Source organism: Arvicola amphibius, chromosome 9 (assembly GCF_903992535.2).
Source record: "Arvicola amphibius chromosome 9, mArvAmp1.2, whole genome shotgun sequence".
NCBI classification, from domain to species: domain Eukaryota; kingdom Metazoa; phylum Chordata; class Mammalia; order Rodentia; family Cricetidae; genus Arvicola; species Arvicola amphibius.
Window position 1 is genome coordinate 43,492,445 of NC_052055.2, and position 12,833 is coordinate 43,505,277.

The 12,833-nt window shown below is 36.2% G+C and overlaps 1 protein-coding gene across 1 annotated transcript in view; it reads right to left on the reverse strand.

Moving 5' to 3' along the window:
* Smc1b (structural maintenance of chromosomes 1B) overlaps positions 1-12,833 on the reverse strand; it is a 79,848-nt gene that overhangs the window by 47,164 nt on the left and 19,851 nt on the right. Inside the window, exons 8-11 of the mRNA XM_038343890.1 lie at positions 11,652-11,734; positions 10,428-10,635; positions 5,572-5,757; positions 2,682-2,861 (exon numbers count right to left, since the gene is read on the reverse strand). Of these exons, the coding sequence (XP_038199818.1) occupies positions 2,682-2,861; positions 5,572-5,757; positions 10,428-10,635; positions 11,652-11,734 (657 nt within the window). The remainder of the gene's footprint in view (positions 1-2,681; positions 2,862-5,571; positions 5,758-10,427; positions 10,636-11,651; positions 11,735-12,833) is intronic.

Below are 12,833 nucleotides of genomic sequence, written 5' to 3' on the forward strand. Positions count from 1 at the left end.
GCCTGGTACCTATGGAGGCTAGAAGATGGCATCAGATCACCTATAAAAAGAGTTGTAGGTGGTTGTGAGCCACTATGTCAGTGCTGAGAATTGAACCCAGGTCGTCTTCTGGAAGACAAGTGTTCTAAACGCTGAGCCATCTCTCCAGCCCTGTGAGAAGCTATGTCTTTTGCGCTTGCCTGTTTGTTTGTTTGTTTATTTATTTATTGAGACAGAGTCTTAAGTAATCTAAACTGGCCTGAAACACAGTGGATAGCCAATGATGACCCTGAACTGACACTCCTGCCTCCATCCTCCAAGTCCTCTGGGCTTACAGATATGTACCACCATGTCTAGCAGAATTGTTGATTTTACATTGTTATTTGTAGGTATTGTTAGTAGTTTATACATGCTGCTATTTTTAAATAAACTAGATTATTTTGCAATGTCACTTGAAATGTAAAACAAAAGCACAAATTGCAGATGAAAGAATTTCTGTGAAAATGTGGTATTTATACAAATTGTTTTACCAAACCTAAAAGGCAGAAGAAAAAAATTTTACATTTCTGGAATATAGCTGGGATACAAATAAACCAGATTAAAATTCTGAAATACTAAGAACATGATATAATGAGATAAAGAACGTTATGAACAAGAAATGAAGTGTAAATGTGTGTTTAATGAAGGGACAAATAGCTTTAATTGAACATATAATCTTTAAAAATCTCTTTTATAAGGGTTGGAGAGATGGTTCAGTGATTAAGAACACTGGCTGCTTCCTGAAGACCTGAATTTGAGTACTAGCAACCACATGGAAGCTCACATGTAACTCAGTAACACCAATTCCAAGGAAGTTGATGCCCTCTTCTGGCCTCCATGGGTACTGGCCACACACACAGAGCACAGACATACATGTAGGCAAAACACCCATATACATAAAATAAAAATCTATTTTATAAATATACAATTTTCACACAATAAGATATCTTAATAGGTAGCATTAAATTTGTTTATGTTTGAAATATAGAAATCAATGATGGTGGTTACTAAAAGATAGTGATCATGGAGCTAGAGAGATGGCTCAGAGGTTAAGAACACTAGCTGCTCTTCCAGAGGTCCTGAGTTCAATTTCTAACAACCACATGGTGGCTCACAACCATCTATAATGAGATTCTGGAGGTGTTATGCATGATGCTCTTAATGTAAGCTTCATAATCTTATGAAAGAATATTAACTCCTAAATTTCAAATAAGAAAAAAATAAGAGTTTAGGAACTTACCTAAAGTCCCATTTAGTAATTACTATATAACACCATTAGGCTTACTTTAGGCACTTAAGTACTGATATACTTTATAAAATAATATATAATTACTTGAGCAATACTTTAGCATTGCTCAATGAAACATAAACTGTTCAGGTGAGACAATATATTTGCGTGTATGTATATGTGTGTGTGTGCATGTAGAGGTCAAAGCAGGATATGAGGCGTCTATTGCTCTCTGCCTTAATGTTCTGAGACAGTGTTTTTTTTACTAAACTATAGGCTTGTTATTTAGATTAACCAGATTTTGGGATCCAAATGTTTCTGTCCTCTAATGTTAAGAGTTAAGGCATGTGGAGCCATTCCTGGCTTATGTGTGTGTTATGGATTTGAAGTCAGGTCTGTATGCCTGTAGAGGAAGCATTCTTACCCATTAAGCCATCTCTGCTGCCCCTAAAATATTTGATTTTGAAAGGAAAGTCACTCCTTTGAAAAACTAGTATTCAGTACATTTCAATCGTGTTAAACTTCAATGTATGCCTGGTGATGGTAGTGCACTCTTTTAATCCCAGAACTCAAGAGGCACAGGCAGACGGATTTCTGTGAATCTGAGGTCAGTCTGGCCCACAGAGTGAGTTCCAGGACAGTCAGAGCTACACAGAGAAACCCTGTCTTGAAAACCAACAGTAAAACTTCATAATATAAAAACATTTCTATCGGGGCAGGAAAGATGGCTCAGAAGTTAAGAGCACTGGTTGTTCTTCCAGAGGTCCTGAGTTCAATTTCCAGCAACCACATGGTGGCTCACAACAATCTATAATGAGGTCTGGTGCCCTCTTCCGGTGTGTAGACACTGAATATATAACAAATAAATAAATTAACTAAAAACACATTCCCATTAAGATATGCATGAATAGAGAGTGTAAAGAAAGCAACAAAAATCCTTCCTGTTATTCAAATGTAGTACATAGAAAAATGCAAGGAAAATACTGGGATCAGCAAGGGCGTATATTCCACACAGTGAAAAACTTAACTGCCTTAGGGTATTATAGTAAATCAAATTTCTAAAATACAATTTGTGATAAAAAGAACGTTACAGAAGTTAATTTTATGAGTCAACTGAAGAGCTAAGGATGTAGCTCATTTATAGAGTGCTTTCTTAAATATACAAAGCCCTGGGTTCAATCCCTAGCACATATACAACTGGGCATGATAGTGCATGCCTGTAATCCCAGCACTTGGGAAGCAGAGGCAGGAAGATCAGAAGTTCATAGTTATCCAACATCAACTGAAACCATTTTAGGTTGTCCTACCTAGGCTGGTTTTCCTTATTAAAAATAACATATAAAAGCAAGGGAGAGAGGAACAGATGCAGAGAGGAAAAGAAGGAGAGGGAGAGAGAATGAAAACACTTAGCTGGAAGTGTGATCAAGTATCTCACCTTCCGTCTTTCAGGTCCACTGAATGCAATATGTCTTGCTTCTTCCACTGTCTCACAGACAAGGCCATTTCCACAAACAAACTGAATCACTTTCTTTAGCTGAGGAAACTGAGTCTTTATAACATCAATCATCATTTTACAGCCCTTAATTTCCCTTAGTCGTTCATTGATTGGCTTGATCTGAAGGATGAAGGGAGATGTAGTAAATTAGCTATACTAAAATAAAAACCAAATGCCTATTATATTTTTCACAGTATATCCAAGGGTTAACAATTTGTTCTTATATGCAGTGAACTTTCAATAAGAACCATAAGAAACTTATTTTCCACATTATATGATAAAATATTTTTCAAAAATATAAAAATTTCATCAAAAGCCATAAAAAAGAACTTACAAATTCATCTGCCACTTACTAGTTGAAACATACAATATATAAGAAGTGATTTGTATTCTTTAAATTATAAACCGTGGTGGAAGGCAGTTGTAACTTAGCTATGTACCCAAAAGCAGTATAACACTCACAGATTTAAAACCAAAACAAAAACCTTTCTGGGCTGAAATGACAGCCTTCATATCACAGATGTACTCTCAGGTTTCTGTCTACAAGTCATAAATATATCCATGGTGTATTACTGAAAACTAGCAAATATGATCTTATTTCTGTTAAAACAAAAATCCTATGTATACTAAAAAGTATATATATATATATATATATATATGCACATACATGGGATAGATATATACACATATATGCATACATATGTTCATATGGCCTGAATGTATAGAGAAACCCTCTAAAGTAGAATTTAAGAACTGTGTAATAAAAAGAAATATTCTTTTTATAATTATTATGTTTCTATATAAGATTATTTTTTACATTTATTAATTGTGTGTGCATGTAGCTGTCTTCTGGATGACTCTGGAAGTCAGAGGACAACATATGGAAATTGACTCCTCTCCTTCTACCATGTAGGCAGAGGGACTGAACCTTGAACTCAGGTTGTCATGCTTAGTGGCAAATGCCTTTATACACTGAGGCATTTGATGGCCCCATGTAAGATTTTTGTTTGTTGTCATTGTTTATTCCTATATAAGCAAAAACAATTTTAAAAAATTTTGTCTGTATATATGAATGTGCACCACATGCATGAAGTGCTCACAGAGGCCAGAAGAGAGATTCATATGTATGACCTACAACTAGAATTAACAGATGGATGCTAGCTGCTATGTGTTGGAAACCTAGCCCAGGTCTTTTTTAAGAGTAATCAGTACTCTTTTTTTTTTTTTTTTTTGAGGCAGGGTTTCTTCTGTAGCTTTTTGGAGACTGTTCCTGAACTAGCTCTTGTAGCCCAGGTTGGCCTCGAACTCACAAAGATCCGCCTGCCTCTGCCTCACGAGTGCTGGGATTAAAGGTGTGCGCCACCACCACCCGGCTAATCAGTACTCTTAAGTGCTAAGCCATTGCTTCAGACTCTCCCGTATCAGACTTCTGTATATGTGTTTGCTTTGAAAAATGAATAATAAATAAAAATTATTTTTACCAGGCATGGTGGCACATGCCTTTAATTCCAGGACTCAGGGGGCAGAGGCAGGCAGATCTCAGTGTTCGAGGTCAACCTGGTCTACAAAGCAGGTTACAGGACAGCCAGGAATGTTACACAGAGAAACCCTGTTTCAAAAAACCAAAAGCAGGGGCTGGAGAGATGGCTCATTGGTTAAGAGCACTGACTGCTCTTCCAGAGGTCCTGAGTTCAATTCCCAGCAACCACATGGTGGCTCACAACTGTCTGTAATGAGATCTGGTGCACTCTTCTGGTTTGCAGGCAGGATACTGTATACATAATTAAATAAACCTTTAAAAATAAACATTAAAAAAAACCAAAAGCAAACAAACAAACAAAAAAGAGTTAAAAGCCAGCCTGGTCTACATAGCTACACTTTAGAACTTGTCAAAGCTACACTTTAGAACTTGTCCTCCCTAAGAAACAACAAAAAGATATTAACAGGCAAATGAGTTAAAAGTAAAACTTTGTCATAGGCATACGCATAAGCAAAACTATGGAAGAGGAGCACAAAAGGTGAGCGTGACCTTAAGTAACACAGTTAGCTAGCATTTGTTGGTCCTACTCCTCTGTGCAGGCACTGTGCTAGGGAAAGATCCCTTGCAACCGTCCAACAAGGTTGATTTATTCCTTTACTTCATAGATAAAGAAAACTGAAGTTCAGAAAACTCAAGAACTAACTGGTAGGGCTACTTTGGAGTAGCACCAGGAACCATGCTGGACCAGCCTGTGCTCTTAATCACTATGCACTCTGCCTGCAGTTCAGGGTTTAGACCACTGAACTAAACAGAACATTTTCTTCAGTTGTCAGAGAAAAGAACCTCTAAAGGACAGTAATGACAAAGTTCCTTTTCTAGTTCAAGAATTTAGATTAAGTTATGCTAATGTATTTCAACACACATCTCAAGACTCAAAATTTGGCCTGCTCTTTACATTAGGACCAGACACTTACACTTGAGTTACCAATATGTACGTCTTAACCCAGTTCTTATACTTTATTACAAAACAGAACATATTGTTGGTAGAAGGCAGAGCAGTGTACTTCTCCAGTTATGGAATTGAAGACATTAAGGTATAACTGAAGCAAAACTAGATTAGGTAGGAGTAATATAAACCAAGAAAGATAGCAGTTGCTTGATATTATTCACTCACCAGTTCAGAAACATCAGCCATTCAAATGACTGGCTAACTAGCATCCAAGTTACACCACCACCTCTCACCCATAGCTGCCAGTTTGGAGCAACAAAGTTATTAAATTAAAGACATTATTAAAATAAAGACTTATTAAATTTGGTAACTAGTAAATACCAAACATTGAAATTTCTTACATCAAGGTAATCTAGAGCAAGGAATGTCTCAGGTTCAGCTCTTTTCTCCTTCAGGACTTGAATACAATCTTTTGCTACCTTTTCTGAGGCTACAACAATGGCAACCATGTACCGGCCAAAAAGCTTAGTCACAGCGAGTTGGTATTTCTTATGAATAGGATGACACAGATCAAGCAGTCTTCCAAACTTAGTAAGTTTCAAAACAGGAGAAGAAAACAAATACATTAATGAAAAACATATAATTGTTTTCTAATGTAACAAAGCAGCATAAATAACTGTATACAATTTATGTCTAATAGTCATATTCAAAATTAAGCTGAACGCTTAAATACTTTTAATGTGAACAGGTGTTTGCTTTCTCTAATGGACAATCTCTTGACTGTTTTCCTACATTATGAACCAATTGCCGTCTTTGAACAGTAAGTGACTGAATGAATCCATATTTCTGCTCTACTAACTCTCCTTGGAGGACAAGACATATAGGTTAGGACTCAGCCAATGTTTTGTAAAAGTATACTATTTGAATATCTTATGCTCTTTCTGGAGTTTTTAATTAGCATATTGTTACAAGGCAATTCTATCCTGTTTGGAAAACACATTTTATTTAGTGGGAGGGGTTAAAATGGCTTCCTAACAATGTAAAATCCTGGAGGAACCCCTTATTGAGAGAACATTTGAAGTTGCCCCCTGATTTTCTAGCTGTGAAAATTAATTCCCTCCACGTGGGAAAGGAAACACGTATATATGTTGTGCTTCTTCCAAAATTAAGACATAATGCGTTAGAATTTTCAGAATTTAGTCAATTAACCAGTTTGGCTTCTACAGAGTTTGGAACAAGTAATTCTATATTTAAACTGATGAACCATTTCTCCAGTCCTTTCTCCTTCTTTTAAAAAGAAATCTGGCCAGGCAGTCATGGTATACCTTTTTAACTCTAACACTCAGGGAGCAGAGGCAAGTGGATCCCTGTGAGTTCAAGTCCAGTCTGGTCTATAGAGCGAGTTCCAAGACAGGCTTCAAAGCTACAGAGAAACCTTATCTCGAAAAAGCAAAATAAACAAATAAATAGGTAGGTAGGTAAAAGAAATCTGTACTACAGCCATTTTTGGCTGTAAGTAGAAAATGTACGTTCACTTCCTGGCCATCCAGACCCAAATAGTCACACAAAAACTATATTAATTACAACACTGCTTGGCCGATGGCTCAGGCATATTTCTAGCTAGGTCTTACATTTTTCTGTGTATTTTCCATCTTTAGGTAGCTTATTATGTTTTTATTACTCTATTTCTTTTTACTGATTTTATTGAGCTATACATTTTTCTCTGCTCCCCCTTCCTTGCTCCTCCCATTCAACCCTCTCCCATGGTCCCCATGCTCCCAACTTACTCAAAAGAGCTCATCTTTTTCTAGTTCTCATGTAAGATTGGAACCATGTATGTCTCTCTTAGGGTTCTCATTGTTGTCTAGGTTCTCTGGGATTGTGAACTGTAGGTTGGTTTACTTTGTTTTATGTCTAAAAGCCACTTATGAGTGAGTGCATATGATATTTGTCTTTCTGAGTCTGGGTTACCTCACTCAATATGATGTTTTCTAGATCCATCCATTTGCCTGCAAATTTCAAGATATTTTTTTTCTGCTGTGTAGTACTTCACTATGTAAATGTACCACATTTTCCTAACCCATTCTTTGGCCAAGGGGTTTTTAGGTATTTTCAGGTTCTGGCTATGACAAACAATGCTGCTATGAACATAGCTGGACAAATGTCCTTGTGGTACAATTGACATCCTTTGGGTATATACCCAAAAGTGGTATTGCTGGGTCTTGAGGAAGGTTTCTGAGAAATCGCCATACTGATATCCAAAGGGCTGTACCAGTTTGCACTCCCACCAGCAATGCAGGAGTGTTCCCTTTACCCCATATTCTCTCCACCATAAGTTGTCATCAGTGTTTTATATCTTGGTCATTATTTATAAACTGGATCAAGGGATGAGATATTTGTTTATGATTTTCTTCTTTTTTGATTTTTATTGAGCTCTACATTTTCTCTGCTCCCCTCCCTGCCTCTCCCCCTTTCAACCCTCCCGCAAGGTCCCCATGCTCCCAATTTACTCAGGAGATCTTGTCTTTTTCTACTTTCTACTTCCCATGTAAATTAGATCTATGTAAGTCTCTCTTAGTGTCCTCATTGTTGTCTAAGTTCTCTGGGATTGTGGTTCGTAGGCTGGCTTTCTTTGCTTTATGTTTAAAAACCACCTGTGAGTGAGTACATGTGATAATTGTCTTTCTGTGTCTGGATTAACTCACTCAAAATAATGTTTTCTATCTCCATCCATTTTCCTGCAAAATTCAAGCCATCATTTTTTTCTGCTGTGTAGTACTCCATTGTGTAAATGTACCACATTTTCCTTATCCACTCTTTGGTCGAGGGACATTTAGGTTGTTTCCGGGTTTTGGCTATGACAAACAAAGCTGCTATGAACATAGTTGAGCACATGTCCTTGTGGCATGATTGAGCATCCTTTGGATATATACCCAAATGTGGTATTACTGGGTCTTGAGGAAGGTTGTTTCCTAATGTTCTGAGAAATCACCACACTGACATCCAAAGGGGTTGTAGCAATACAGAAGTGTTCCCTTTTCCCCACAACCTCTCCAGCATAAGTTGTCATCAGTGTTTTTGATCTTGGCCATTCTTGCAGGTATAAGATGGAATCTCAGATTGTTTTGATTTGCACTTCTCTGATGACTAAGGAAGGATGTTGAACATTTCCTTAAGTGTCTTTCAGCCATTTTAGATTCCTCTGTTGAGAGTTCTCTGTTTAGGTCTGTGGATTATGTGAACTTTTGGTGTCCAATTTCTTGAGTTCTTTGTATATTTTGGAGATCAGACCTCTGTCTGATGTGGGGTTAGTAAAGATCTTTTCCCATTCTGTAGGCTGTTGTTTTGTCTTGTTGACCGTGTCCTTTGCTTTACAGAAGCTTTTCGGTTTCAGGAGGTCCCATTTATTAATTGTTTCTCTCAGTGTCTGTGCTGCTAGGGTTATATTTAGGAAGTGGTTCCCTGTGCCAATGCATTCCAGTGTACTTCCCACTTTCTCTTCTGTAAGGTTCAGTGTGGCTGGCTTTATGTTGAGGTCTTTGATCCATTTGGACTTGAGTTTTGTGCATGGTGATAGATATGGGTCTATTTTCATTCTACATGTTGATATCCAGTTATGCCAGCACCACTTGTTAAATATGCTTTCTTTTTTCCATTTGATATTTTTTGCTTCTTTATCAAAGATCAGGTGTTCGAAGATGTGGATTGATATCCGGGTCTTCTATTTGGTTCCATTGGTCCTCCTGTCTGTTCTTATGCCAATACCAGGCTGTTTTCAGTACTGTAGTTCTGTAGTAGAGTTTGAAGAAAGGGATTGTGATGCCTTCAGAAGTTCTTTTATTGCACAGGATTGTTTTGGCTATCCTGAGTTTTTTGCTTTTCCATATGAAGTTGAGTAGCGTTCTTTCGAGGTCTGTGAAGAATTTTGCTGGGATTTTGATGGGCATTGCGTTGAATCTGTAGATTGCTTTTGGTAAGATTGCCTATCTTGGCCATTCTTACAGGTGTACAATGGAATCTTAAGAGTTGCTTTGATTTACATTTCTCTGATGGCTAAGGATGTTGGCTAACTCTTACATCTTAAATTAATCCATTTATACTAATCAATATATCACCAAGAGACTGTGGACTACTGGTAAGGTTCTTGCGTCTTTCTTCTTCAGCAGCTATATGGTGTCTCTCTGATTCTGCCTTCTTTTTCCCTGAATTTAGTTTAGTTTTTCTGCCTGACTCTATTCTGCCCTACCACAGGCCAAAGTAGCTTCTTTATTAACCAATGATAATAAAACATATTCATAGCATACAGAGGGGAATCCCATATCATTCTGCCATATGATTGCTGTACTAGTGGATTTTTTAAAAACAGGGTTGTTTCATTTTGCTATGAAATGAAGAAACAAGATTTTGCAACCCAGTCCTATTCTATTATCCATGATTCAAAGTAAAGATTGAGCATAACACAAAAAACTTGGGGATACATATTTCAGTTGGTAGAATGCTTGCCTAACATTCATGGGGCCTTAGGTTTAGTACCCAGCAAAACACAGACTGACTGATACACACACACACACACACACACACACACACACACACACACACACACACACACACACACCCCACACAGAGTTCCCTGAAGAAAAAAGAAAGACATTTAAAGGAGATGAATTAGGTAGCCATGAAAATGTAATACCATGAAGGCCAATGGCAAGCATTCTGAAACAGAGCAATGATTGTCAAATACTAAAAGACAGATGATAAGGAAATCAGAGGGCACACTGAGACATAAGTGAGGCCCCTGATATAATAGAAAACAATGCTGTGAGGCTAACACCCCATGTGACAGAGGTTATCATTGTATTTTGGCCAAAGAAAACTATTAAGTACTACTGGATACAGTCAGAAATGAAAATATTGCAAGGATGCTTGCCAAAAATCATGAAGAACTTTAGTGTTGAGGTTTCTTCTTAGGAGAACCAAGACTACTTCATGCCATGTCTGGGGATATTGGTCATAATGTATACTGGCTAGGTAATGTGTTCATGTAAATGTTTCTTTTCAATAGTTAACTTATAAACACAATTTGAAATTACTTCTTTCTCTATTTACTATATTTTAAATATAAAATTGTCAAATATAGAACACATTTTATAACATTTCTGCTTCTTTACAATAGTTATAATTTCAATCCCCAAGTAAGAGGACTATATTCAAAAATGAGAAAGCATAGCATTTAAAATGAAGTATTCATTCTAATTACCACAGAATCTGGGTAAAGTCTTTTAAGACTTTCCAGAACTTCAGCTCTCTTCCGCTGACGTTTTCCTTCATGGTTATCAATTCCAGCATTCTGCAATTCACTTGTAATAAGACCCAGTTCATCATTAACTTCAGACATTCTTGATTTTGTATTCTCAATTTCTTTTATCAGGGCTTCTTCTTGCTGTTTTTTGTCTTTCAAGCAATCCCTATAACAGTAACAACAACCAAAAATGTGAGAAATAAAAGGTTAAAACAAGTCTTGTCTGGCACTGTACAAGAATGGAGTAGTGCTTTATTAATTAAAAAACAAACAGGAAAAAACACCCAAAACTAAACAGGCAAAGGAGCTTTTGATTATTCTTTGTTTATTTGAAAATACATACTTACTATAAGAGTAAGTATGGAGCTGGAGAGATAGCTCAGTGGTTAAGAGCACTGCCTGCCCTTCCAAAGGTCCTGAATTCAGTTCCCAGCAACCACATGGTGGCTCACAACCATCTGTAATGAGATCTGGTGCCCTCTTCTGGCCTGCAGGCATACATGCAGACAGAATACCGAGAATACTGTATACATAATAAATAAATAGATTTAAAAAAAAGAGTAAGTATAGACCAATATAATCCAAGCAATCATCACATGATTAATATCAATCAAAGTCAACTAAAATTCCTAAGTGGTAGATTAAATACTATATATTAGCTTTCCTGATACAATTCATTATTTTTAAACTTTTTGAAATTTATTTTTACTTTATGAGTGTTATCCTGTACATATGTCTGTGATATTTATATAGTGCCCATGGAAGCCAGAAGAGGGCATAAGATCCTCTGGATCTGTTACTACAAATGGTTGTGAGCCCAACTACCAAGTGGGTACTTTAAGACAAACCTGGGTCTTCTAGAAGAGCAGCAAGTGTTCTTAGCCACTGAGCCACTACTCAAGCCCCCACAATTCATTATTTTTTCATAAAATTTCAATATCAAAAGAATTAAGAATTGTGATTGTTATATATTTATATTTTCAAATTTAAATATTTTACTCATTTTTATTTTCAATTTTAAATATATTTATTAGATGTTAAGTATAATTTTTAGCAATTTATAAAGAAATGAAAGACACTGGAGTGAGACTATCACACAATAGTAACATTCATTCACTATTTAAAGAATACACTGGATCATTTAGATAAAAAAAATCCTGTAAAGATTGTTTTTCTACTTACATGCATGTCTTTGTATATTCCTCCAATTTCTCTATTCGTTTTTTATGCTCTTCTATTTGCTCTTTTATTTGTTTTAGATTTCCCTATAATAGGAAATAAAACTAAAATCAATTCCAACAATGACACATCTAGAATTTATTATGTTGTAAGTAGTTAAAAGCTTGAAATTTATCAAAGTATATGAGTATATGAAAATATTTAGGGCTTGTGTGATGGCTTAGCAGGTAATGAACTGAGTTCAATCATTAGGACATAAGAAAAGGAAAATGCCAACTCTCTCAAGTTATCTTGACTTCTACATGTGCACCACAATGTGCTTGGGCATTTACATGCACACACACAAATATATAAATATATGTAATAAAATTTAAGAGAAAATATAAAAGAAAAATTTAATTTAAAAAAGCTATCTTATATAGGGCTTTTACATCTCACAGATCTTGGGATCACATACTTAATATTTAGTCTCCAGTAATTTTATTCATAAAGTCAAACTTCAAGCATATTATTTTTAAAAAATTTCTTTTGATTTGTTTTATGTGTGTTAGTATTTTGCCTTCATGTATGTATGTACACCACATTCATGCCTGGTATCCACAGAAGAGGGTATTAGATCCCCTGGAACTGGAGTTATGAATTATTGTTAGCCACCATGTTAAGTGCTGGAAACTAAATCCTGAAATGCCAAGTTCTCTTAACCACTAAACCATTTCTTCAGCTCAAAATCATTATTTTCAAGTACCTGTATAGTTCTTATCTGTCTGTCAAACTAATTCATTCAGTAAGTATTTATTCACTGGCTACACGCAGTAGGAACTAGAAATAATAATGAGTGGGATAGAGTGTGTGTCCTCAGGAAAAAAGTAATTACAATAGAGTACTTAAGTATCACTATGATGCAAGAACCTAACAGGCACAAGGGGAGGACTTCGTGTAACCATTGCTCTATTTGTACTCTGCTATTAAATTCAAACTATGCAGAGCAGCAATATAAGTCACCTGTGAAAAAGCAAGGTCTAAGATGCCTGAAACCACATGCAGCACTGAATCCGAAGCATACCACGTACTAGTGACTTTTACAATAACTAATAATAAAACAGAACAATACAACAATTAAGTTCACTTATAAATTATTTATTTTTGAGTTTCCCATTTAGTTAGCCAGGAATAACTGGAACCATG